General features: G+C 45.7%; 1 protein-coding gene across 4 annotated transcripts; it reads left to right on the top strand.

Moving 5' to 3' along the window:
* Positions 1 to 1067: 1067 nt before the first annotated feature.
* Positions 1068 to 23794, top strand: LOC138788079 (uncharacterized). Of its 4 annotated transcripts, none has more exons than XM_069965580.1 (2): positions 1068 to 1145; positions 17855 to 23794. In XM_069965580.1, exon 2 carries the CDS (start codon positions 17865 to 17867, stop codon positions 21408 to 21410), a length of 3546 nt encoding a protein of 1181 aa, XP_069821681.1. In that variant the 5' UTR covers positions 1068 to 1145; positions 17855 to 17864; the 3' UTR covers positions 21411 to 23794. The 4 variants fall into 4 exon arrangements, with proteins under 4 accessions (XP_069821681.1, XP_069821682.1, XP_069821684.1 ...); XM_069965581.1 differs by lacking the exon at positions 1068 to 1145 and adding an exon at positions 4483 to 4517; XM_069965583.1 differs by lacking the exon at positions 1068 to 1145 and adding an exon at positions 4525 to 4598.
* The last annotated feature ends 3838 nt before the right edge of the window (positions 23795 to 27632 follow it).

Here is a 27632-nt window from a genome sequence, read left to right as displayed (position 1 = left end):
TAGCTATACACCCTAGCATACGATTCATAATGATGAACTTGCTGCAATCAAGAGAGCAACTTGTTGTGGATTTAATTACTATTATTGTAAATGACAGTGGCAGTTCCACTAAAATTACAGGAGGAGGTCCAAAACTGAGGACGAACAGGAGAGAATTCCCTAAGCCCTTTGGTGGCAAAGGCATCACTACAGAAGCGGATTATAATAATTCAGTTTTGGGTTCTGAGCTCCTGGGGGGCCCCATGGCCACCCAAACAGACTTATACTTTCAGTGGTGCACTGTCTCCTGGCTACAGTACAGGGGGGGGGGGGGTTGTGGGGGATGGGTTAGTAGAAACAGATTCGCTTTAAATGTAACTGAGCTGCAATACCACATAAAAACTGATAAAACAAGTGGTGCTGTTTCTAGAAGAAACAGCTATGCTATTCTAGTCCAATTTCATTTACATGTGGAATAAGAGTTGTTGATGGCACAAGCCCTCAAAAAAGGCAGCGGTCAGGTCCTGGTCCCAGCATCTCATTGATGGGAAGAACAGTGATCTGATGACACCCACTCGCCCAGTGTCCACCAATTAGTGGCTTTCCAACTCTTGCACAACTACAACACCCATGATACACACAGCAGTGCACGATGGGAGCTGTAGTTTGGCAATAGTCAGGGCCACACGTTGAGACCACGATTATAGCTCATCAGCAGCTGCTCTGGATAACAAACCCAGGCCCTCTAGCTGTTCCAGAACTACAATTCCCATCATGCCTGGAGAAAGCTCTGGCTGTTCAGGCATGATGGGAATTGTTGTTTTTTAACAGCTGGAGCGTCTGAGTTTGACACCTGAAGATTCCTATGAAGCTGGAAACCCAGTGTAATAACCCCCTCCTGCTAGCACCGCGTTATATCACATCTATTATCTCTATATACAGCAGCAGCAATGGCCCCCTCCTCTCTCCTCATACACGACCTCCGTTACACTTCTCTCCTCGTAGACTTCAGGCTCCAATCAGCGGCACAAAACCCGGACCGGAGCGTCCACATCGCCGCCATCTTGGCCGGTGACGTCACTTCGGCGGCGCAGCTCGGTCGCCGGCGTGTGACGTCAGAGAAGCTGAAGTGGTTCTGAGAAGTATTGGCGGCGCAGTGTGCTGAGGTAACTGGCGGGATGATGGTGTGCTGTGTTCTTATGTATGGCCGGCCAATGTGTCACCTTCCCTGTGTATTGCTGTCCTTATAGGTCACTATGGATGCACTACCCTGTGTTACTGGGCGGTGTATAAGGGTTGGGGTGGTAACAGAACATGCTGGTACGCATATATTCGTGCCTTTTCTATTACTACTAGGGTAGTCACTACAGTAATTTTATTATTACTAGGGTTTAACTTTATTCTTTAGTCAAAACCAGATTAAGGCCAGGGATACATGACATACTTGCTGCACAGCAATGGCCCTCATGTAAGTGACTGAGGTCAAGTTGTGGCCAAGGCTGCAGGAAGTCCATCTTGGCCTGAGTAGTGGCCAGAATTTTTCCCGTATAGCCCTACTCTGAAAAGGAAGGGAACCTGTCATTCTGCTTGTGCAGCAGGATATTCCTTCAAACCTCTGGCTGGTACGTAGTCCTCTCCTAAGGCGAGCAGTGTACTGAACTGCTAGACGCATCGTAGCTACATGTTATGGGTGTATTACCATGCCGGAGTTTTGAAGGAATATCCTGTCTTGCAAGCAGAATTATAGGTACCCTTTAAAGGGGTACTCCAGGCTGGGGGTCTTTTTTGCCTATGGCCGGTAGAGATGAGCGAACCGGCTGAGGTTCGGGTTTGTATGAACCTGAACTCTCGGCTTCTGACTCCCGCTGTCTTCCCGAGAGGGTGGATACAACCTCGAGGACCGCCTGGAAAACTGCGATACAGCCATAGGCTGGGTTCACTTTACGTATATTTCGGGCAGTATTTGGTCCTCATGTCAGGTCCTCATAGCAACCAAAACCAGGAGTGGATTGAAAACACAGAAAGGCTCTGTCCACACAATGTTGGAATTGAGTAACTGCCATTATTTCAATATAACAGCCGTTGTTTTAAAATAACAACAAATATTTGCCATTAAATTACAGTCATCCACTCAATTACAACATTATGTGAACATAGCCTTTCTGTGTTTTAAATCCACTCCTGGTTTTGGTTGCTATGAGGACCAAATACTGCCTGAAATATACGTAGTGTGAACCCAGCCATAGGCTGTATCCCAGTTTTCTAGGCGGTCCTCAGGCTGTATCCACCCTCTCCACGGAGCGGGCAGACAGCGAGAATCAGAAGCCGAGAGTTCAGGTTCGTACGAACCTTGGCCGGTTCGCTTATCTCTAATGGCCAGGGAGGAGGTGGATGAGGACAATGACGTCCCCTTACCTCCCTGGTTCCAGCACCGTGTCCCCTATTGTGCCGCCGCGGTCCGTGCTGCCCGGCCACGGACGCGGCCGGACAGAGGCGGGGATCCCGCCTCTGCCACTGACTGGTTAAGGGGACTTGAAACGTCACGTCTCAAGCCCGTGTTAGTGCCTAGGCCACCTCCTCCCTGGCCATAGGCAAACCCCCCCCAGCCCGGAGTACCTCTTTAAGGACAGAGACTCTAATGACCATGACGATTTTCAATTTTGTGTTTTCATTTTTTCCTTCTTGCCTTCTAAGAGCTATGACTCTTATTTTTCCTTGTACATGGCCAGAAATAAGTATTAATGTAATTCAGCCTTTCAATCTACCACCTTATGGTAAAACTGACATATCTTTATTCTGTTCTGTAGGTCAGTCTGAATACAGAGATATGCAGTTTATATAGATTTTCTATTTTTTATAACAGTAAAACAGTTTTTTGCAAATAGGTATGATTAAAATGGCCCTATTGTGACTCTTATAAAACTTTTCTTTTGTTTAACCTACGGGGCTGTATTGGGTGTAATTTTTTTGAACCATGATCTCTAGTTTTTACCATATTTGTATATATGGGGCGTATTGATCACTTTTTAGTGTTTTTTTACTGCTTTTTGTTTTCACCGTTCACCATGCAGGCACAATAATGTTTTATCAATAAAATGGGAAAGGGAGGTGATTTAAACTTTTATTGGGGAAGGGTCTATGTCATGTTTTTTAAAACTTTGTCATAGCATTGATCAGTGTTATCTGATTTACCCCTTTAAAACTCCCATTGATTTAATAGGGGGCTCTCAAGCAGAACCTTGTGGACTCATTGTGCTGCTGAACCAGTTTCACTTTGGGCCACACCAGGGAGAAGAGTCGTAGGGGTTGTCCAGCATTAGACAACTTTTAATATACTGCTGCTGTTATATAGAAAACAAAAAAGCCTATACTTACCTTTTCGTGCCCCCCCCCCCGGTGTTGCTCTACGGGTCCTCAGTGTCCCCCGCTGATCGCAGCCACTTCCAAGACAAAGTCGCCTTGGGAGGTACAGGCCACTCAGCCAATCACTGATTGAGAATGGTGAGAGTCGCAGTCACTGATTGGCTGAGCGGGCTGTCACTCCCGGAATATATGCAGAAGCAACGCTTTCGCTCAGAAACAGAGTTGACCAACAACACTCAGCAAAGAAGAAATAGGAGGGGCATCTTTAAATAGGTCATTGAGAATCAGGATAGATGAATGAAGAAATAATGTAGTGCACACTGGCCCTTTAAAGTGACTGTACCACCAGGCCCAGGCTGAAGCACTGGAGGCGGGCCGACCCACCCTTAGTGGGAGGAAACCCTAGCCCCTCCATGATAGGGTTCCATTGATTCTAATGGAGTCACGTCATGGAGGGGCTGGGGTTTCTTCCCACTGGGGGTGGGTCGGCCCGCCTCCAGTGCTTCAGCCTGGACCTGGTGGTACAGTCACTTTAAATCTAAGAAGGTAAGCTCTTGCATGCCTTAGAGGGCAAATGTGGAACTGCAGCAGTGACAAGAAGCATGGAGCCAAGTGATGTCATGTTTTTAGTTTTACTATTTTCCACTAGATAGGACATTTTGATAACTTTTTGTTTTTAGGGAGGCTGGATTAACAAGCAACAGTAATTTGGTTAGTATTTTTTTATTTATTTTGTGGTACAGTTGACAATGACAATATTAAGTGTGTATTTTTTATTTTATTTTTTAAACCTCACCTATAGGAAAAAAGGGATATATATATATATATATATATATTATATATATATAAATTCTTTTTACACTTTTTGCAGTGTAATTCTTTTTACACTGCATTACAGATCTGCACTACAGTATTATGCTAAACAGGTGTGCTGGTCAGACTGCATCATCAGATCCTGATTAGCTTCTGGAGACAGGTTCTTCAGGATCCGGGTGTCATAGCAACCGTTAATAATGCTTTTGTAGGGTGCGAATGGAGAGCGTAGGGAACTCCCTCTCTCTGCAACCATGCTGCAGTTGTGCAAACCACATAATCTAAAGGGTTAACTGCCAGGATTAAAGTGCATCTCCACTCCTGACAGTTGAGGCAGCATGTGCAGCCAGCTCCTACTGAAGGTAACATGGGCACTGCTGCTAAGCCTGTGTGGATGTACCGGTATGCCCAATTGTGGGAACAGCCCAGCTAATTGGACATGGGTCAGTTTGGGTGAAGAGGATAAAGCAAGTTTCTCTGAAACATAATATTGGCACATCTGTGTCTATTATGGATGCAAACCCCTGATAACTGCAGGTCTAATGACCCAAACTGAAAGCTTCACAGGGATAAGCTATGATGATTTCAGTTCCAGTGATTAGATATGCAGTCAGGTCACGCAAATGCCCTCAATTTATGCTAATGTGACACTGACTCTGCTTGGGTAGCTAAGTGTAGAGAGGCACACTACTCATAAAAAGTTAGGGATATTTGTCTTGTGTAAAAAGTTCCCACTCCAGTGATGATATATCAAGTAGGGCATATAAGTAGAAGCAGCAATGGTAATTTCCTTATCTGAAACAAAAGCCATCACCAGTGATGGGTAGGGCCCAACAAAACTTGTCAATGTCTGAATAACTTATTGTGTGCCCTTGAGCCTCAATTACAGCTTGTCGACTTATTGTCTGCTGAGGCATGGCATTCCACTCTTTTTAAGGGCGACCCGCAGGTCATTCAGGTTCTGGGGTACAGAGTTACCAGCCATTTACACACAGTGACTCAGCTGCTCCCATAGTTTTTTTTAATGGAATTTAGGTCTGGAGAATGTGCAGGCAACTTCATGTAAGGTCCCCCAGTCTCCAGCAGTAATTTCCCAATGATACAACCTTGATGAGCTGGAGCATTTTCATTCATGAAGAGAAATTTAGGCCTGTGTGTTCATGCTGAGGCACAATGACTGGAGTAATGTTATACAACTAGTATGAGTGTGTAGAATATAGATACAGGGGTCGGCACTAGTATGAGTGTGTAGAATAAAGATACAGGGGTCGGCACTATCTCATATCCATAGTGTTGTGTAGCCAGTGATATATACTGTGCTCTAGTAAAGGTACCAGGCCTTCGGGGGTGCAGATATACAGATAGAGCTAAAAGCAGCACTTGTAAACAGTCGTATAGAAGAAAAAATCTGTATGCACTCACCACTTTAGCAGATAAAAAGTCCTTTATTTGTGTAAAGTGGTGAGTGCATACAGATTTTTTTCTTCTATACGACTGTTTACAACTAGTATGAGCATGTCACTGTACCATTCACAATGTATAGGGCATGTTCTGTACTGACTAGACACACCTGCCCACACTGTAACATCACCACTCACAGCTTTATATTCATGCGCCAACATGTGAGAAATGCTTCACCGGTCACTGGCTTAGACAGGTCACTACTGCCGACAGTGACCTGAATGAGAAAGCAATATCATTATTTGATTGACTGTCTGCACTTTTCTTATAGTAGTCAGGAGGGTGTGAACTTTATTTCAAAAGGCTCAGGGGGGTGAGGAAGCATCTGATTTTAGCATTCACTTACTGAAATTAAAGCGTCTCTTTAACCACAATCTGACAACCCCCCCCCCCCCCCCAACCGCTTGCATCATCAAATAACTGCTTTTAATCCAAGATCTGTCCTGGGGTCAGTTCAGGAGGTGATGCCTTTATTGTCATAAAAAACATCTTTTAAACTTGCAGCCCTGTTTCAAATTGGCGTGGCCTAGAGTGTGTGCCCTAGGATTGCGAAGCCTCTCTCTTTCCTCTCCGCCCCTCCTCATCATTATTAGGGATTACCCCTATTCATCAACTGTATGAACACTGCACAGGTACCTTAAAGGACAACTCCGGCGGGGCCCCCCCCCCCCCAAAAAAAAACACAGACACACACAGACACCATACTCACCATCTCTCCGGTTACGATCGCCACTCCATTCGCTGCCGTCCGTCTCACCGTCACCGCCGTCCAGCGATGTCTCTGACTTCCCGGTCCTGGGGATGGAAAAGGCTGCCAGTGCACTTGCGCACCGGCAGCCTTTTCATTGGCTGGAGCGCATCACATGGCTTCCAGCAACCTCAGCCAATCAGGGCTCAGCAAGCTGGAAGCCATGTGATGCGCTCCAGCCAATGAAAAGGCTGCTGGTGCGCATGTGCACCAGCAGCCTTTTCCGTCCCATTCACTCTCCATGAAGACGCCGAGGAGGAAGAAGACCCGGACTGCCCCCCGGCTCTGACGTCTTCGTCACCAGATGCCGCCCGGGAGAAGAGGACCGTAATAGGTAATGTATACATTCTTTAACTTCCGGGCTGGGGGGTCGGGGGTCCGAAAGTGGGGGAAGGGGGCCAGACCGGGTATTTAACCACATTACAAAGTTATATAACTTTGTAATGTGTGTTCAATAAGCTAAAAAACAATTTCGCCGGAGTTGTCCTTTAAAGAGGGCCTGTCACCCCCCCCCCCCCCCCCATGCCGAGGTGACAGGCTCCCGACCCCCTATACATACCTGATCTTGCCGAGTCCCGCTTCTTGATTCGGTCGGGTGATGGAGAAATCAGCACCCGAAGCCTGGCGCGCGCGCTCCTGAGAGTCCAACACTCATAGAGAATGACTAGTGAGTCCAACGCTCCGTCATCCTCTATGAGCGTTGGACTCATCTCAGGAGCGCGCGTGCGCCAGGCTTCGGGCGCTGACCTCTCCGTCACCCGACCGTCTCAAGAAGCGGGACCCGGCGGGATCAGGTACGTACAGTTAGGACCAGAAATATTTGGACAGTGACACAAGTTTTGTTATTTTAGCTGTTTACAAAAACATGTTCAGAAATACAATTATATATACAATATGGGCTGAAAGTGCACACTCCCAGCTGCAATATGAGAGTTTCCACATCCAAATCGGAGAAAGGGTTTAGGAATCATAGCTCTGTAATGCATAGCCTCCTCTTTTTCAAGGGACTAAAAGTAATTGGACAATGGACTCTAAGGGCTGCAATTAACTCTGAAGGCGTCTCCCTCGTTAACCTGTAATCAATGTAGTAGTTAAAAGGTCTGGGGTTGATTCCAGGTGTGTGGTTTTGCTTTTTGAAGCTGTTGCTGTGACCAGACAACATGCAGTCAAAGGAACTCTCAATTGAGGTGAAGCAAAACATCCTGAGGCTGAAAAAAAAGAAAAAATCCATCAGAGAGATAGCAGACATGCTTGGAGTAGCAAAATCAACAGTCGGTTACATTCTGAGAAAAAAGGAATTGACTGGTGAGCTTGGGAACTCAAAAAGGCCTGGGCGTCCACGGAAGACAACAGTGGTGGATGATCGCTGCATACTTTCTTTGGTGAAGAAGAACCCGTTCACAACATCAACTGAAGTCCAAAACACTCTCAGGGAAGTAGGTGTATCTGTCTCTAAGTCAACAGTAAAGAGAAGACTCCATGAAAGTAAATACAAAGGGTTCACATCTAGATGCAAACCATTCATCAATTCCAAAAATAGGCAGGCCAGAGTTAAATTTGCCGAAAAACACCTCAAGAAGCCAGCTCAGTTCTGGAAAAGTATTCTATGGACAGATGAGACAAAGATCAACCTGTACCAGAAAGGGAAGAAAAAAGTTTGGAGAACAAAGGGAACGGCACATGATTCAAGGCACACCACATCCTCTGTAAAACATGGTGGAGGCAACGTGATGGCATGGGCATGCATGGCTTTCAATGGCACTGGGTCACTTGTGTTTATTGATGACATAACAGCAGACAAGAGTAGCCGGATGAATTCTGAAGTGTACCGGGATATACTTTCAGCCCAGATTCAGCCAAGTGCTGCAAAGTTGATCGGACGGCGCTTCATAGTACAGATGGACAATGACCCCAAGCATACAGCATAAGCTACCTAGGAGTTCATGAGTGCAAAAAAGTGGAACATTCTGCAATGGCCAAGTCAATCACCAGATCCCAATTAACCCAATTGAGCATGCATTTCACTTGCTCAAATCCAGAACAAGGCTAGGTTCACACTATGTAACTGTGCGGCTGTATTTTTTATGCGGCTGTAAATGTGCGGATGAAACTACGGCCGTGGGAAAAAATAGACATGCGGCTGAAAACATACGGTCATTTACTTGGAAATCTGGTTCAACTAAAAATAACAAATAAAATCTTAAGAAAGTGATGCAAACACCTCTGGATGCATCTGGGAAAGCAGGGAAACAGTTTACATGAATTGCTATTACCGGGGTTTGCGATCCTCTGCAGTATGCCGATGCCTCTCATGGTTAATATATTGAATTAATAAAACACATTTTCTTTGTAATAAAGTCCCTTTTGTTGTTCAATAATTTAATTCTAACGAATCCATCATTTTGCAAGTAAATATACTGTTAAAATAAATATATATATATAAATAAATGTATATTTATATATATATTTTTTGACAGTATATTTAATTGCACAATGATGGATTCGTTAGAATTAAATTATTGAACAACAAAACTGATTTTATTTCAACGAAAATGTGTTTTATTAATTAAATATTAATTAGTACAGGAAGCTCCATAAGCCGTTAATTCATATTGCCGGCAAAAGAGCATTCTGTACTAATCATCACTTTACTTTAATTAAAACATCAAATGTTTCTTTTAATTATGTTATCACAATAGCATTATTAGAAGAAACATTTAGAATTATATGTGCGCTCAGCTGATTGGCTGATCGGCTGAGCGCACATATAAAGAGCCGGTCCGCAGTACAGTGACTTCATTGTGCTGCGGACCAGCGAAGAGGACACATCGGGGTGAGTATAGAGCTCTCCCCACCCCCTCCCCAGCACTGCACCCCTCCCAGCAAGGAAGGGGGGTCACTTAACCCCTTCCTTGCTGGGATGGGTGCAGTCTGACATCAGTCTGGCCCCCAAGGGGTTAAGGGGGATGCAATACATCCTCCCTTAACCCCTTTGGGGCCAGACTGTAAGCAGCGATCTGTAAAGATGCTGCATACTGTAAGGAGCACAACACCGCTCACAATGATGGGTGTTGTGCTCCTGTTTGTGTGTTTCTCCCTTTTTGTTTTTCAGATATCGGTATCCTGGGGATTACGTCGGATTCGGTGGACTACGTCGATGACCAGCGGTTGTTTGTTGTTGTTTTTTAATAAAATGGTCAATGAGGGGTGTGGGGGTGTTTTGTCTTTATTTCTTTACTTTATAGACTTAGTAGTGGAAGCCGTCCAATAGACGGAATCCATTACTAAGTTGGGGCCTAGTGTTAGCCGGTATAAAATGGCTAACACTAACCCCCCCATTATTACCCCAGTACCCAATGCCACCAGGGGTACTGGGAAGAGCCGGGTGCCAGTGGTCCCGGAGCGTCAAAATTGGCGCTCCTGGACTGGGCGGCAGCAGGCTGGTAAGATTTAGGCTGGGGAGGGCCTAAACCAATGGCTCTTCCCACCCTGGTGTTACCAGGCTGCTGTCGTTTGGTTTTTAACCCGGCTGGTTATGAAAATAGGGGGGACCCTATGCGTTTTTTTAAATTATTTATTTATTTAAAAAAAAAAAAGCATAGGGTCCCCCCTATTTTTATAACCAGCCGGGTTAAAAACCAAACGACAGCAGCCTGGTAACACCAGGGTGGGAAGAGCCATTGGTTTAGGCCCTCTCCAGCCTAAATCTTACCAGCCTGCTGCCGCCCGGTCCGGGAGCGCCAATTTTGACGCTCCGGGACCACTGGCACCCGGCTCTTCCCAGTACCCCTGGTGGCATTGGGTACTGGGGTAATAATGGGGGGTTAGTGTTAGCCATTTTATACCGGCTAACACTAGGCCCCGACTTAGTAATGGATTCCGTCTATTAGACGGCTTCCACTACTAAGTCTATAAAGTAAAGAAATAAAGACAAGACACAAGTTAAAAAAAATTTTTATTCAAATAAAAACACCCCCACACCCCTCATTGACCATTTTATAAAAAAAAAAAACACCAAACAACGCTGGTCATCGATGTAGTCCACCGAATCCGACGTAATCCACAGGATACCGATATCTGAAAAACAAAAAGGGAGAAACACACAAAAAACACACAAACAGGAGCACAACACCCATCATTGTGAGCGGTGTTGTGCTCCTTACAGTATGCAGCATCTTTACAGATCGCTGCTTACAGTCTGGCCCCAAAGGGGTTAAGGGAGGATGTATTGCATCCCCCTTAACCCCTTGGGGGCCAGACTGATGTCAGACTGCACCCATCCCAGCAAGGAAGGGGTTAAGTGACCCCCCTTCCTTGCTGGGAGGGGTGCAGCGCTGGGGAGGGGGTGGGGAGAGCTCTATACTCACCCCGATGTGTCCTCTTCGCTGGTCCGCAGCACAATGAAGTCACTGTACTGTGGACCGGCTAATTATATGTGCGCTCAGCCGATCAGCCAATCAGCTGAGCGCACATATAATTCTAAATGTTTCTTCTAATAATGCTATTGTGATAACATAATTAGAAGAAACATTTGATGTTTTTATTAAAGTAAAGTGATGAGTAGTACAGAATGCTCTTTTGCCGGCAATATGAATTAACGGCTTATGGAGCTTCCTGTACTAATTAATATTTAATTAATAAAACACATTTTCGTTGAAATAAAATCAGTTTCGTTGTTCAATAATTTAATTTTAACGAATCCATCATTGTGCAATTAAATAAACTGTCAAAAAATAAATATATATATAAATATACATTTATTTATATATATATTTATTTTAACAGTATATTTAATTGCAAAATGATGGATTCGTTAGAATTAAATTATTGAACAACGAAAGTGACTTTATTACAAAGAAAATGTGTTTTATTAATTTAATATATTAACTATTAGAGGCATCGGCATTCGGCATCATTGCCGGCTATTTTTGAAGTACTCCGTACGGACCGCCTGTCAATCCACGGCCGCATATTCAGCCGCAAACAATGGTCTTGTTAATTTTTTACGGGTCCGTTTACGATAGGGCCGTAGATTCATACATAGTGTGCACTGTGCAGCCGTATATCGTATACTTTCCAGCGTACGCATGAACCACCAAAAATCCCGCCGCAATTGTGAACTGCGCATGCGCCGAAAACAACTGTCACGGCGCCTGCGCAGGATCTGGCGAGAAGAAAGAAGACGAGGAGGAAGAGGACCCAGCGTCAATCAAGTGTCGGAGGCGGGGAGGAGGCTGGACTTCGGACCCGGCGGCGCTCATTACCATAATGGGCGCGAGAAGAAGAATCGGCGATTTCTCCGTGTCAACAACGGGATCCGGGACGGGACCGGGAGCGATGTGGTAAGTATATTGACCTTTATGTCACTGTATGTCAGTTTCTGCCGGGGCCACGGGGTGAATGGTTCCCTTTAAGATGAAAAGACCCACAAACAAGCAAGACCTGAAGGCTGCAGCTGTAAAGGCCTGGCAAAGCATTAAGAAGGAGGAAACCCAGCGTTTGGTGATGTCCATGGGTTCCAGACTTAAGGCAGTGATTGCCTCCAAAGGATTCGCAACAAAATATTGAAAAAAAAAAAATTTTGTTTGGGTTATGTTTATTTGTCCACTTACTTTTGAGCTCCTAAAATGTGGAGTGTTTGTAAAGAAATGTGTACAATTCCTACATTTTCTATCAGATATTTTTGTTCAACCCTTCAAATTAAACGTTACAATCTGCGCTTGAATTTTGTTGTAGAGGTTTCATTTCAAATCCAATGCGGTGGCATGCAGAGCCCAACTCGCGAAAATTGTGTCACTGTCAAAATATTTCTGGCCCTAACTGTATAAGGTGCTCTAGCGGGGGGTCGGGAGCCTGTCACCCCGGCACGGGGGGTGATAAATTCCCTTTAACCCCTTGCCTCCGCAGCCTGTTTTGGCCTTAATGACCAAGCTCATTTTTCAAAATCTGACCTGTCTCACTTTATGCACTTATAACTCAGTGATGCTTTAACGTATGCTAGCGATTCTGAGACTGTTTTTTCGTCACATATGGCACTTTATATTAGTGGCAAAATTTGGTCACTACTTTGTGTGTTTTTTGTGAAAAACATCAAAATATCATGAAAAATTTAAAAATTTAGCATTTAATGAACTTCTGAAATTCTCTGCTTCTAAAAAAGGAAGTCATAGCACATAAATTAGTTACTAAATCACATTACCAATATGTCCTCTTTATTCTGGTATAATTTGGGAAACATATTTAACTTTTTTAGGGTGTTATGGGGTTTAGCAAATTATCACATTTTGGGAAAGTTTCCAAAACTGATTTTTTTTTTAGGGACCAGTTCTTTTTTTAAATGGATTTAGAAGGCTTGTATACTGGAAACCCCCATAAGTGACCCCATTTTGAAAACTAGACACCTTAAAGAATTAATCAAGGGGTATAATGAGCATTTTAACCCTACAGGGGCTGGAGGAAAGTATTCACAATTAAGCCGTAAAAAAATCGAAGCTTTAAATTTTAAAATAATATATACGTTTAGATTAAAGTTTCTCATTTTCAAAAGGAACAAGAGAAAAAAAGCATGCCAAAATCTGTAATGCAGGTTCTCCTGAATACAACGGTACCCCATATGTGGCTGTAAACCACTGTATGGGCACACAGCCGGGCTCAGAAGGGAAGGATAGCCAATTCGCTTTTTTAATGCAGATTTTGCTGAAGAAGTTTCTGAGCGCCAGGTGCGTTTGCAGCGCCCCTGTAGTGTCCGCAGAAGAGAACCCCCCCCAAAAGTCAGCCCATTTTGGAAAGTACACCCCTCAAAGAATTCATCTTGGGGTGTGGTGACCATTTTGACCCCACAGGTATTAGAGGAAAGTATTCAAAATAACACAGTAAAATTGAAAAACTAGAATTTTTCCAATAATATGTTCGTTTAGTTGGAAATTTCTCAATTTCACTAAGAACAGGGGAGAAGCTGCATGCCAAAATCTGTAACGCAGGTTCTCCTGAGTAGAACGGTACCCCATATGTGGGCATAAACCACTGTATGGGCACACAGCCGGGCTCAGAAGGGAAGAAGCGCCAATTAGCATTTTCAGTGCAGATTTTTCTGAAGAAGTTTCTGAGCGCCAGGTGCGTTTGCAGCGCCCTTGTAGTGTCAGCAGAATAGAACGCCCCCAAAAGTCACCCCATTTAGGAAGGTGCACCCCTCAAAGAACTCATCTTGGGGTGCAGTGAGCGGTTTGACCCCACAGGTATTAGACGAAAGTATTCAAAATAAGACAGTAAAAATTAAAAACTCGAATTTTTCCAATAATATGTTTGTTTAGTTTAAAATTTCTCAATTTCACGAGGAATGGGAGAAAAAACGTACCCCAAAATCTGTAACACAGCTTCTTCTGGGTAAAACGGTACCCCATATGTGGGCATAAAACACTGTATGGGCTCACAGCGGGGCTCAGAAGGGAAGGAGTGCCAATTTGCTGGAGGAAAACCGCAGCTAGTAATAGTTATTAGAATAGCGCAGTTACTAAAATACAATAAAAAATTAGATTACAGGTAATGTGGGGTGGTCACGGGCAACCTGCGGTGGTTACAGACAATCTGGGGTGGTTACGGGCAACTTTAAATTTTCCGAGATAACTGATTCTGGAGCGCATGCGCACTTCAGAATCAGCCTGGACGCCAAGGAGGAAGGACCTCCCTGGATCAGGTAATGTATATAGGGAAGGGGGGTGACTGGGGGGGTGGGGGGCGACACTGTATCACTTTTTATCCCCTGTCACCAATCATTTATGGTGACAGGGGATAAAAAGTGCTTCTTTGCACTGGGAACAGGCGATCAGCGGTATATAGTATATACCGCCGATCACCTGCTCCGGGACCACACAGGGGGGTCCCCGATCACTGCCCCATGCTCTCCGCTACCTCCTGTGGCGGAGAGCATGGGGCTTTGATTATTATTTTATTTCCATCCCTGTGAACAGAGATAGTCTGTTCACAGGGATGGGGCGGCCATCTTGGATGTGATGGCCGCCCGGGGAGGGGAGCGGGTAGTGATCGCCCACTAGGGGGGCTGATCTGTGGTCTGATTGATACTTTTTCATCTCCCCCCACCGTGGGAGATTCACGGTGGGGGGAGATGAAAGGCGACGGCGATGGTAATGCCCGGTACCGGCAGATCGCCGCTATAACGGTAATAGCGGCGATCCGCCAGTATCGGAGAACGAGGGGAGGGGGACATACATGTAGTGGCGGTGGGGGGAGGCAACATTCTGCAGCCTCCCCCGCCGCCCGATCGGCGGGAGGACATTGAATCTCCCCATAGACGCTGCAGTCGCATTGACCGCGGCGTTTATGGGGTTAACTGCCCGGGGGAGCGCGGCTCCCCTCCGGTCAGTGGCAGCAGGAGGAGGCTGTGTCACACAGCCTCCTCTTGCTGCTCGATCTTAGATAGAGACAGAGGGGGGATGCAGGGAAAGCATGACGTCCAGGGACGTCATGATGCGTTCTGCCACTGCTTTTCATGACGTCCCTGGACGTCATATTGGGGGAAGGGGTTATCTATTGTTTCCCTCTAACACAGCAAATACTAACTGAGAAATGGAACTCACTTTTTATTCCCTATATTCCAATGTTTCTAGAAATCCCCCGCAGTGCATCACCTGACTCAACCACAGGCCGCAGACATGACAGAAGCCTTGTGTATTTTTAGGGTCTTTTCTTATTTCAGGTTTTTTTTTTAGCCATAATACCATGTCACAGAGGACTTGCGGTGCCAAAATATTGTGTAAGATAAATTTACCTTTCCATCGGTACCATTCTGAGGGACATGTGACACCCTGATCATTATTTATTAAATTTTTTTATGAGATGGTACGAATAAAAAACACAATTTAGCAGCTGTTTTTCATAATTTTTTTGTACACCATTTACTATACCTCACATATGACATGTTATCGTTATTCGTCAGGTCGGTACGATTACAGTGATATCCATGTTATATAGCTTTTGTTATACTTTATGGCATTTATACTATAAAAACTGTTTGTGTCATGCATATTGTAAGAGCAGCGATATTTTTATTTTTTCGCCAATGGAGTTATGTGAAGACTTTTTTTTTGGCTGCATAAGATGATGCTTTTAGTGGTACACATTTTGGGTACATGTGACATTTTTTCTATATTTTTTAGGGGGAGGGATTAACAAATTGTCATTTTTGTTAGATCTTTATTTATTTTAATGGCGTTAATCGGGTGGAATAATTAATGTAATAGGTTAATAGAGGGGGTCATTATGGACGCGGCGATACCAAATATGTGTACTTTATTTATAGGGGATCATTTATAAAGGGAGGATGGGGAATGTGTATATTTATATTTATTTATTTATTTCAATTTTTTTATTTATTTATTTTATTTATTATGTACTTATTATGTGTTTATTTAATTTATTTATTGTAATTATTTCTTTATTTATGTATGTAAGTGTGTTTAGTGTTTTTTTTTTAACTTTCACTTTTTCACATATATAATGCATTACAGCACATGATCAGTGCTGTAATGCATTATATATTGAATGATCTGTCAGTGTCACACTGACAGATCATTCAAATGATCAGGTCCCAGCCTCAGTGCAGGGGCCTGATCATTAGAAATCATAGCAGCCCAGACGCACTGGGAAGCGTCTGGGTTGCTATGGTTACCCTCCCGGAGTCGAGCGATTACTCGTGCGGCTCCGGGGGGGGGGGGGGGGCGCGCGCCGCCGGGAAAGGAAGCACGGGGAGGGGGGGGGGGCCAGGAAAGGAAGCACGGGGAGGTTGGGGGGCTCCCGTAAAGGAAGCACGGTGGGGGGGGGGGGGGGGGGGTGCCAGGAAAGGAAGCACGGGGAGGGAGGGGGAGCGCCTGCAGAGGGAGAGAGCGGGCTGGGAAGGGGGAGCATGGGGAAGAACGGGGAGGAGGGGGCGCAGGGTCGGCTCCGGCAGAGAGCGGGTGCCTGGGAGGAGCACAGCAGTGTTACAGCATGTGCAGCTGCCTCCTCCCAGCACCCGATCGTCGAAAAGAAGGAGATCTCCCCATGTACGCTGCGGTCACGCCGACCGCGGCGTCTATAGGTTTAATTGTCCGGGGGGAGCGCGGCTCCCCTCCGGGCAGTGGCAGCAGGAGGAGGCTGTGTGACACAGCCTCCTCCTGCTACCCGATCTCAGCCAGGGACAGTGGAAAGAGGCAGGATGAGCATGACGTCCAGGGACGTCATGATGCATTCTGGCACTGCTTTTCATGACGTCCCTGGACGTCATATTGGGGGAAGGGGTTAATGATCCAGCACATGTGCAGTGTTCAGACAGGTGATGAGTAGGAGAAATTGTTCTAGAGGCATTCCTAATGATGGAGGGGCGGAGGGGTGTCGCAGGGCATGGGTACTCTAGGCCATGCCAGTTTTAAAATTATTTTTTTAGGACAATAACTGCATCATCTGCCGAACGGACCACAGGACAGATCTTGGATTAAAAGCAGCTATCTGACGTTACAAGTGGTTTGGGGGGTCAGATTGTGATTACAGAGTCACCTGACTGTTAAGGCAACAATGCAGTTGTTTGAATACTAAAATTCCTTATTTTGGGTTAAGGCAGGACAGTGAGTAGTTAGGGGCTCTTCCCATGATGTCTTTTGATTTTTTTTTTTCTTTTTTTGGGGCTTTTTTCATCTCACTTTTTACCACAGTTATGGCTGAAGAATACATTTGATAACTGCACAAAAACAGCACTGTATGAATCATACCTAAATGCTCCTCCTGTCTTCTTCCATGTGGTAATAATTAAAAGCAGTGAACTATAGATGCATGTATGTTCTTTTGCATTGATTTTTAACTGGGGAGATTTTTTAAGGGGGTTGAAATGTGAATAAGGGTATATTCACACGGGCAAGCTCGCAGCGAGATTCTCGCTGCGAGCCCGGCAGGTCCTGTCAGTTCCCATAAACTACATACTTGCTGCGGTCTAAACGACCGCAGCGAGTATGTAATTATACCGCGCTTAACCCCTTCTACTCCCGCCGGCTCCCCCGCTGTAAGCAGCATACATTACCTGTCCTTGCTGCACGGGTCCGGCGTCCTGCTCTCCTGTCCGGCCAATTAGTGTGTTGCCCAGCCGCAGCCACTGATTGGCCGGACGGGAGAGCAGGACGCCGGACCCGTGCAGCAAGGACAGGTAATGTATGCTGCTTACAGCGGGGGAGCCGGCGGGAGTAGAAGGGGGTTAAGCGCGGTATAATTACATACTCGCTGCGGTCTAGACCGCAGCGAGTATGTAGTTTATGGGAACTGACAGGACCTGCCGGGCGCGCAGCGAGATTCTCGCAGCGAGCCCGTGTGAATATACCCTAATGCTCCCCATCAGTTAAATAATGTGTTCATGAAATATTCTTTAAACTATGAATACTATTGTACAATGTGTTGCACTTTAACATAGGTATAATAGTTTACCTCAATATATTTATATATTTCTTGTAGGCCTCTCATCATGCCATCCTGTGTTGTTCGCGGTTGCCTAAACTCATCTAGATGGCGTGGTCCCAATATAATTCTTCATTGTTTTCCAAAAGAACCTGAAAGAATTAAGCTTTGGCTGCTACAGACAGGACAATATGGCGCCGACATTGACAAAATGGTTGAGAAAGTATATTTAGGAAAATTATATGACTCATACAGAATTTGTTCCTCACATTTTTCACATGACAGTTACCGCTATGATGATGATCGGAGACGTTTAGTAAAGGGTGCTGTTCCTACTATATTCAAAAATAAATCTCCACTTGGTGTTTCATCAGATACTTTAATATCTACAACTATTCCATTAGTGTCTGGACCATCGAGCTCATGTAGTGAGCAATACATTCCTTCTGGTTCACCTGCTGATGGCCAGAAGCTATCTTGTCCTGGGACAGTTCGGACATATGAGGTTAATATACCGGTTGATCAGTCAAAGCCGTCTTCACAACCCACCATTCAGCAAGTGACCTTAGTTCCTCAGCATGTTTTGTTTCCAGCAGACACTGTTAATAATAAGTCTAATTCAGTAGTTGTGAACAGATCAACAACTGGAATTACTGCGTCCACCGCTACGCAAAAGCATTCTGCCTTGTCTGGTGTAAGTCAGCAGTCATTTGTATTGAGTCCCTCTACCTCATCCATTTTGGAAGTACCAGTATCTTCATCGTGTGTTCAGCAAATTACATCTACAATTTCAAAATTTCCAACATTATCCCATGGTGAGCAGTTAACACCTGCCAACCTGCAGAAAAGTACTTTAGTCCCTGTCACATTTCTACAAAAAACTGCCTCTTCTGTTCTCACAAATTCCAGTTTGGATACCCAACTCAGGCCAGAAACCACATCTTCAAGCACCAAAACTCCATCTTCCTGTCCGATGATATCCTTATTCCCAGCACCTAGTCCTGTAATCTCTACCTCTGGAGTTGATAAGTCTTCCTATAAACCTATGAGAACTCCACCAAGCAGTATGGCTCTATCCATTGTTCGTGAAACAAAGCCATACTCCAGGATAGTTCTTCCAATATCTGGAAATGTGTCCTCTGTGACACGCGTGCCACCAACCACATCTATTTCTACACAGAAACCACCCTCTATGTCTGTTGTCCAAATTCCTCTTAAAACACCTACTTCCCAAACAGTAGTTACTGATTGTCTGCCGCCATCAAAGAAAAGAAAACTGGAGGATAATATTGTAGTTTTGAATACTAGTGCTGCTTCCTCTTCTGGTTCAAGTGTCCTTCCCAGCCGTTCTATAAGCCAAACATCAGTAAGCACAAGAAAACTTTGTTTTGTTTCAAACAGCAGACCATGTATTCAACCTTGCAATACTCAGAAGCCTTTAATGGTTGACAAAGGTGTCAACACTAATTTCCTCACAAATAGAAAAAGTTGCTGTATTGCCACTGACCCAATGCATAGGAAAAGAAATATACACACGCAAACTAAAATTGGTAGAAAAAATCGTAAAATTATGTGTACCTTATTAGTTCCAAGTAAACGCACTGATGTCTTAGAGTCACCCGTATGTATGGACAGCCAGGAAGACATTGAATTCAGTGACTTCAGTCCTTCCTGCTCAAGTGACAGTGATAATGATCCATGTGAAGATTTGGATACTGTTAATTTAAAATTAGTTAAAGCTGAAGTCTTATCGGATTATGAAGTGGCTACATCTGTACCTGCTGCTTCAGATATAAAACATGAATTCCATATTAAAGAAGAAAATGATTCAGTAGGGCAAGCATTATCTCCACATCCATTTAAAAATACCTTTACGGTACCAGATTTTGACACCAGTAGAGTGAAAATGGAACCCGATGTAAAAACAAGAGAGGATCAATTTCCCGTTTCTAGTCCTTCACAAGAGACTATTCGGTTTGTTTCAAAAAATCTGAAAATAGAAAGTTTTCCACCCATTCCATGTGAATCATTTGCTCCAGTTTACAGAATTCCAACATCATCGGAAGCAAGTGCAATAAAGGTTGAGGATGAACCTGAGGACCTGAATGACTCCTCATTCTATATCAATGAATTGAGCGAGGATGAAGATGAATCCTTCTTGGTTCCAAGTGATGCAGAAGATGAGGATGATGTAAAACATGTCTTCCAGGACTTGGAGTCACCAGAAGAGAATCCTGTTGAAGAAGAAAAGTATATTGTGTTTGAATCCTGTCTCAAGAAACTGATAATGATGATACCGTGTAGGGCCAAAACAAAATGTATGTCACCGCTCACTCAGTACAGGAAGGAAACTGTTGGATCATATCTGTCAATAGAAGTTCGTTGCAGTTCTGGTCATACAAGTTTACTGTGGGAAAGCCAGCCAAGACATGGATATGAACCATTGGGAAATGTTCTATTATCTGCCGCAGTGCTGTTTAGTGGCTCCAGTTTTGTGAAATCCCAACAAATGTTTAAATTGCTTAATTTGAAATCAATGGACAAAACTACTTATTCAAAACATCAGTCTATGTATCTATTCCCAACCATTAATCATCACTGGAAGGAGGAACAAAAGGCAGTCATGCAAAGTATACAGGGAAGACCCCTCTGCCTGGCAGGAGATCAACAACTGGACAATCCTGGATTTTCTGCTAAGTATTCTACATACTCCATGATGGACGTGTCTAGCAAAAAGATTTGTTCATTTTCAGTGGAGCCGGTTACTCAACAAGGGACGTTGGAAGACCTAGAAAAGATAGGATTCCTAAAGGCTATGGAGGAACTCCAGACCATGAATGCTGATGTGAAAATGATTGTTACTGGCAGGAGTGTTGCAATTAAGGAAATTCTAAAGGAAAGTTATCCAGATATCATACATCACATAGATCTATGGCACCTCTCCAGATCCATTGGTGAAGAAGTTTTAATGGCAGCAAAACATAAAGACTGTGAAATCTTACATCAATGGGTGGAGGCGATCAGAAACCATCTTTGGTGGAGCTCTTGCACATGTTGTAAAAACCCTGATTTGTTAATCCAGAAATGGAAATCCATTAATCAGCATGTCACCAATGTCCATGAGTGGGATGGTGATAGTGATTGCAGAGCATGTCATCACCCACCTCTCCCAGAAGATGTGGTGAACAGTACAAACTGGTTGGAGAAAGGTTCGGCCGCCTATGAACGACTCAAAAAAGTTGTGGAAAATACCAGTTTATTAGAGGACTTAAAACAGCTGTCCTTCCATTGTCACACAGGAGAGTTAGATATATACTACAGAACTTGCCTTAAATATCATTCAAAGACGTTGCACTTTTTTATAGACTCTCTAGTAGCACGCACACAGCTTGCAGCTCTCGACTATAATAGAAATGTCCATACAGTTAAGACAATGGTTAAAAATTCCTCGAGTGGAGATGTATTAGGTAGTATAACACAAATAATGGAGGTTTCCAGAGGTCAAAAGTCATGGATTATGAAGACATTGTACAAGCCAACTTGCCAAATTTTTCTTTTTGACATTATGAATGATGTTGTTGCACTTGTCAGAAAGGAGAAAACATTCCACTGACCTTCCAGTCATGAAAAGCAGCACTTGTGGGGTTTAGAAACATGAGACTTTAAGCTCACACACAGTAAAATAATACCAAACTATGGCTGTAAAATAAAACAAAATGTGAACAGGTTAAAAAATGTCTTTTTTTTTTTTTTTTTCAAAAGCAAGCATTTTCATTATTTGAATTGTTGTAATCAATTACGGCCGTTATTCTGAACCGTGCGTGTACTGATGGCCAATTTCCCATTGACTTCAATGGAGTGCATCAATACATTGAAAATATTTTTACCCCCAAATTATCTGTATTTTGGTATCATTCTACTGTGTGTGAACATAGCCTTAAAGGGAATCTGTCAGGTCTCTACCAGGTAGAGCTGCAGACAGGTGTGACCTTTTAGATTCCATGGAAAATGATACAAGCAGATAGCTGTGGCACTTCAGCTTCAGAGGAAAAATGCAATATTATAACTTTGCAAATGGCCATCAGCAAAGACAGAAGCATCACTCGTTTTATCTCCCTACTACCCATCTGCCCGTATCTGCAGCTCTGTACCTGGTACGGACCTAACAGATTCACTTTAAGGGTACGTTTACAAGTACCGGATCCGCAGCACATTTCACACTGCAAGTTTGCTGCGTGTTCGCTGCGGGTATGGGACCCGGCTGAAAGCCTGCCCGCCCGCAGTCCCGACCCCGAGCATACATTACCTGCTCAGCGCCACGGCTGTGTGACGCTCCCGGCTCCCCTCGCTCCTCTTCAACCAATCAGTGCACGGAGCACTGATTGACTGAAGAGGAGTGAGGGGAGCCTGAATCAAGCTGCGACGCTGAGCTGGTAATGTATGCTTAGGGCCGGTGGGGTCAAAGGGGCCGGATCTGCGGGTGGGCTTTCGGCTGGCAGCGCAGGGGTTAAAGGGGCCAGGTCCCATACACTCAGCGGATCCGCTGCGTGTGTGGGACCCATTCACCTTCACACAACTGGATCCGCAGCGGATTTCGCTGCTAACTCGCAGGGTGAAATCTGCTAAGGATCCGGTACGCGTGAACTGTTCGTACACGAGCAGTATTCTGCAGACCGGACCTCTGAGCTTCCAGCATCATGATTTATTATGATGCTGGGAGCTCCGAAACTGGTTAAAAGTTAGTGCTACTGTTCTGACACAGTGACTGTGTACAGTAGCGCAAACCTTTCTCGCTGCGGATCCTGTCCCTCTTTATTCAATGGCAGACAAACACGCAGCAGGGATGTACAGTCTCCAGCGGCCGGGGGGTTAACGTGGCGGGCTGCGGACAAACTCGCAGCGATGTACAGCCCTGCTGCAAGTTTTGTCTGCCATTGAAAGTATAGGGCTGGGATCCGCAGCGAGTCTCACTGCGAATTTGCAGCGAGAAACTCACTGCAGATACGCCAAGTGTGTTTGTACCCTTAAACAGTTTTGAAGCCTCTGGCATAATTAACCATGATGACGAGAGGTTCGATCCACAGAATACTGCCTGTGCATGGACAGTATTTTGCAGACATGTAAATGTTCCCTTAGGCTATGTTTCCACACAGAATTTTTGCTTAGCATTTTGCAACCAAAACCAGGAGTGGATTGAAAACACAGGCTATGTTCACACACTGTTGAAATTGAGTGGATGGCCGTAATTTAATAGCAAATAATTGCTGTTATTTTAAAACAACATCTGTTATTTGCCATTAAAGGAGAAGTCCAGCAAAAAATTTTTTATTAAAGTATTGTATTGCCCCCCAAAAGTTATTGGAAATGTACATGAAGTGCGTTTTTTCCCTGCACTTACTACTGCATTAAGGATTCACTTCCTGGATAACATAGTGATGTCACGACTCAACTCCCAGAGCTGTGCGGGCTTTGGCTGCTGGAGAGGATGATGGCAGAGGGATGCTCAGTGCTCTTCCAGCACCTTGTGTCCCTCAGTTTTGCGGCACCCCTCTGCAGAAGCTTTTAAGAGCATTTTATATAAATTTCCCGTAATAAGTGTATATTGGTCCTTTGTATAACTTTTGGGGGGCAACACAATACTTAAATGAAAATTTTTTGTCGGACTTTAAATGGCAACTATCCACTCAATTTCAACAGTGAGTGAACATAGCTTTTCTGTGTTTTCAATCCACTTCTGATTTTGGTTGCAAAATACTGAAAAATATTAAGCAAAAATACTGTGTGGGAACGTGTCCTTAATGTGTATTTCAAACAAACAAAATACTCTTGCAGAGATTTATTTCTTTTTCAAAGTTATAACTTTTCCCAGTTTTTGTACCAACATAATTCTTATGTTATTTCTGCTTTCAATTTTTTTTCCATTAAAGGGGTTGGCCTCTTTATAGTAAAATTGCATAGTGTACCGTATTAGTAACTGTACTCACTATATATATTGACAGCAGCTCCCTGTGGACCTCATAGAGCTAATATCAGACTCCCCTGCTCCAGGCTGGGCTGCCCTACTCTGTGGTGTTTTGGTCCATAAAATTGCTGACATGGAGGAGTATGTGACTATGCCCCGCCCCCACTGTCCACCACTGAGCCTGTATGTGTCTATGGAGGACACAGTGGACAGGGCCTGGTCACATGCTCCTCCATGTCAGCCATTTTGCGGACTGAAACAAAACAGAGCAGGGCAGCCCAGCCTGGATGAGGGGAGTCTGATTTTAGCTCTATGAGGTACACAGGGAGCTGCTGTCAGTATATACATAGAGCACACTTACTAATACTTTGTACTGACCTATTTTACTAAAAAGTGGCCAACTCCTTTAAGCAATTTACAATTACACAGCAGCAAAAGTGCGGGTCTTTTTGCATTGAAGGCTGCTGGACATGATTGATAACTTTTCATTACAATAAATATGTTTCAGAAATGGCTAATGACTATTCTTTTTGTCTTGTGAGTCCTACCTAATAATGTGATGTAAGACCTGATCAGTAGTTCATTTTGGGTAGCCCAGTTTAACTTGATTGACAAAAAAATGTATGTTTTATGGTCATGTTCAATGCGGCAGTCCCAGTGCTGTGCATGCTACTGCTTGAAGTGGACCTGTCCACAGCAAAATAGTTAAAGAAGTTAAAAGCACAGTGAATAGCGGCCGCAGAAAACTGACATGTCTGTCTCTTGCACATGGCCGTTTCTAGAGGCAGACTCATCACTCACCCCGACTGCCCCATCAGCCACGCTGACCGCAGCTCACCCCTCCTGGACCGCGCTCCGCCGAGCTCAGCACCTGTCAGGCCGCCACCCCCTCACACATCCTCTCCCTCCTGCAGGCGCAGTGACGTCATATCACTGCGCCTGCTGGATGGTGAAGATGTGTGCGGGAGCGGCGGCGGCCTGCTCCTTGCAGGCTGAAGATGTGGCAGGGACCCGCTGTATGTTGCTGTATTAAAGAGGATGTACCACCCGGTACATCCTCTTTAACCTGAACCCACGGATCAATCGGCGCCGGCACGGTGAAGCCGTTTGATCCAGCGGTACCGGCCGGTCCTGAAGCACTGGAGGCCGGCCGGGCCGCCCCCAGTGAGAGGGAATTCCCTCCCCTGTATGACGCGGCTCGCTTAGCTCGCTTAGATTGAGTGGAGCCGCGTCATACAGGGCTGGATCGAACGGCGCTGTGCACGGGAACCGGGCGGCGGTCCGAAAAACGGACCGCTGCACTGGCTTCCCCGTGCCGGCGCTGATCGATTCGTGGGTTCAGGTTAAAGAGGATGTACCGGGTGGTACATCCTCTTTAAGGTGAGTATAATGTTTCTTTTTTTTTTTCTCTTAGCAAAATTCGCCCTGTAGTTCAAATTACCTAGAAAGGGCCTTTTCTTGCGGCGTCACTAGGGATCCCGGCCGGAGGGTATACTATACACTCCGGCCGTGATCCCCCTCAGGTGCAGCACTACGTAATTACTGTAGTAATCACGGCCGTGATCAACAAAGACCGTGATCACTACCAGGGTCGAACTGGGCCACCGGGGAGTCGGGGAAACCCCCGGTGGGCCCCTCCCCCTTTCTCCCCCCTGGTGGGCCCCTGAACAGGAGGCTCCCTGTTCAGCAGATCCAGGCCCAATATAAGCTTCTGCAGACTATGGCCCCTAGGACACTCCTGTCACCTCCTAACTATCCTGGCAGGGGCCCCACGTGTCCCCCTAGAACGGTCTCAGAGAGGAGAAGCCCCCGCACTTCCTGCATACAGAGTGTCTATGGGCTTACTCTGTGCAGGGGGCGTGTCTTAGGGCAGCAGGAAGGCTCTGTATGGACCAAGAAACAGTGCAGAGAGCAGGAAGTGCCGACACAGGACGGCTGGAGGCAGCACAGAGAGAGGTGAGAGGATGTGTAATGTCATCTAATGGCCTCCAGCCGTCCTGCTGGCATCCAGAGTGCAGGGGCCTGTCCCCTCTACATTGTGCAAATACTCCTTCCCCACAGCACAATAGCCACCTCCTCCCTCCAGCCCTGTACATATTCCCTCTCTGCCTCCAGCCCTGTATATATTCCCTCCCACCAGCCCTGTATATATGCCCCCTACCTCCAGCCCTGTATATATGCCCCCTACCTCCAGCCTTGTATATATCCCCCTCCAGCCCTGTATATATCCCCCCTACCTCCAGCCCTGTATATATGCCCCCTACCTCCAGCCCTGTATATATGCCCCCTACCTCCAGCCTTGTATATATCCCCCTCCAGCCCTGTATATATCCCCCTCCAGCCCTGTATATATCCCCCCTACCTCCAGCCCTGTATATATCCCCCTCCCTCCAGCCCTGTATATATCCCCCTACCTCCAGCCCTGTATATATCCCCCCTACCTCCAGCCCTGTATATATCCCCCCTACCTCCAGCCCTGTATATATCCTCCCTCCTTTCAGCCCTGTATATATCCCCCCTCCCTCCAGCCCTGTATATATCCCCCTCCCTCCAGCCCTGTATATATCCCCCCTACCTCCAGCCCTGTATATATCCCCCCTACCTCCAGCCTTGTATATATCCCCCTACCTCCAGCCCTGTATAAATCTACCCTACCTCCAGCCTTGTATATATCCCCCTACCTCCAGCCTTGTATATATCCCCCTCCCTCCAGCCCTCTATATCCCCCTGCCCTCCAGCCCTGTATATATGCCCTACCTCCAGCCCTGTATATATCCCCCATCCCACCAGCCCTGTATATATCCCCCCTCCCTCCAGCCCTGTATATATCCCCCCCTACCTCCAGCCCTGTATATATCCCCCCTCTCCTCCAACCCTGTATATATTCCCCCTCCCTCCAGCCCTGTATATATCCCCCTACCTCCAGCCTTGTATATATCCCCCTCCCTCCAGCCCTCTATATCCCCCTGCCCTCCAGCCCTGTATATATGCCCTACCTCCAGCCCTGTATATATCCCCCATCCCACCAGCCCTGTATATATCCCCCCTCCCTCCAGCCCTGTATATATCCCCGCCTACCTCCAGCCCTGTATATATCCCCCCTCTCCTCCAACCCTGTATATATTCCCCCTCCCTCCAGCCCTGTATATATCCCCCTACCTCCAGCCCTGTATATATCCCCCCTCCCTCCAGCCCTCTATATCCCCCTGCCCTCCAGCCCTGTATATATGCCCTACCTCCAGCCCTGTATATATCCCCCCTCCCTCCAGCCCTGTATTTATCCCCTCAGCCCTGTATATATCCCTCCTCCCTCCAGCCCTGTATATATCCCCTCTCCCCCAGCCCTGTATATATCCCCCCTCCCTCCAGCCCTGTATATATGCCCTCTCTCCCTCCAGCCCTGTATATATCCCCCATCCCTCCTGCCCTTTATATATGCCCCCTCCCCCCAACCCTGTATATATCCCCTCTCCCCCCCAGCCCTGTATATATCCCCTCTCCCCCCCAGCCCTGTATATATCCCCTCTCCCTCCAGCCCTGTATATATCCCCTCTCCCTCCAGCCCTGTATATATCCCCTCTCCCCCCCCCAGCCCTGTATATATTCCCTCCCGCCAGCACTGTATATACCCTCTCCTCCAGCCCTGTATATATCCCCTCCCCCCCAGCCCTGTATATATTCCCTCCCACCAGCCCTGTGTGTATCCCCTCTCCCCCCAGCTCTGTATATATCCCCTCTCCCCATAGCCTGTATATATTCCCTCTCCCCCCAGCCCTGTATATATATCCCCCCTCTCCTCCAGCCCTGTATATATCCCACCTCTCCTCCAGCCCGGTATATATTCACCCTCCTTTCAGCCCTGTATATATCCCC

The sequence above is a fragment of the Dendropsophus ebraccatus genome, chromosome 4 (genome assembly GCF_027789765.1).
Source record: "Dendropsophus ebraccatus isolate aDenEbr1 chromosome 4, aDenEbr1.pat, whole genome shotgun sequence".
NCBI lineage: Eukaryota > Metazoa > Chordata > Amphibia > Anura > Hylidae > Dendropsophus > Dendropsophus ebraccatus.
Note: the sequence above shows the minus strand (reverse complement) of the source record. Positions and strands in the feature narration are given on the sequence as shown.

Coding starts and splice junctions, on each gene's coding strand:
- LOC138788079 (XM_069965580.1), top strand. CDS start 17,865: ATGCCATCCTGTGTTGTTCGCGGTTGCCTAAACTCATCTAGATGGCGT.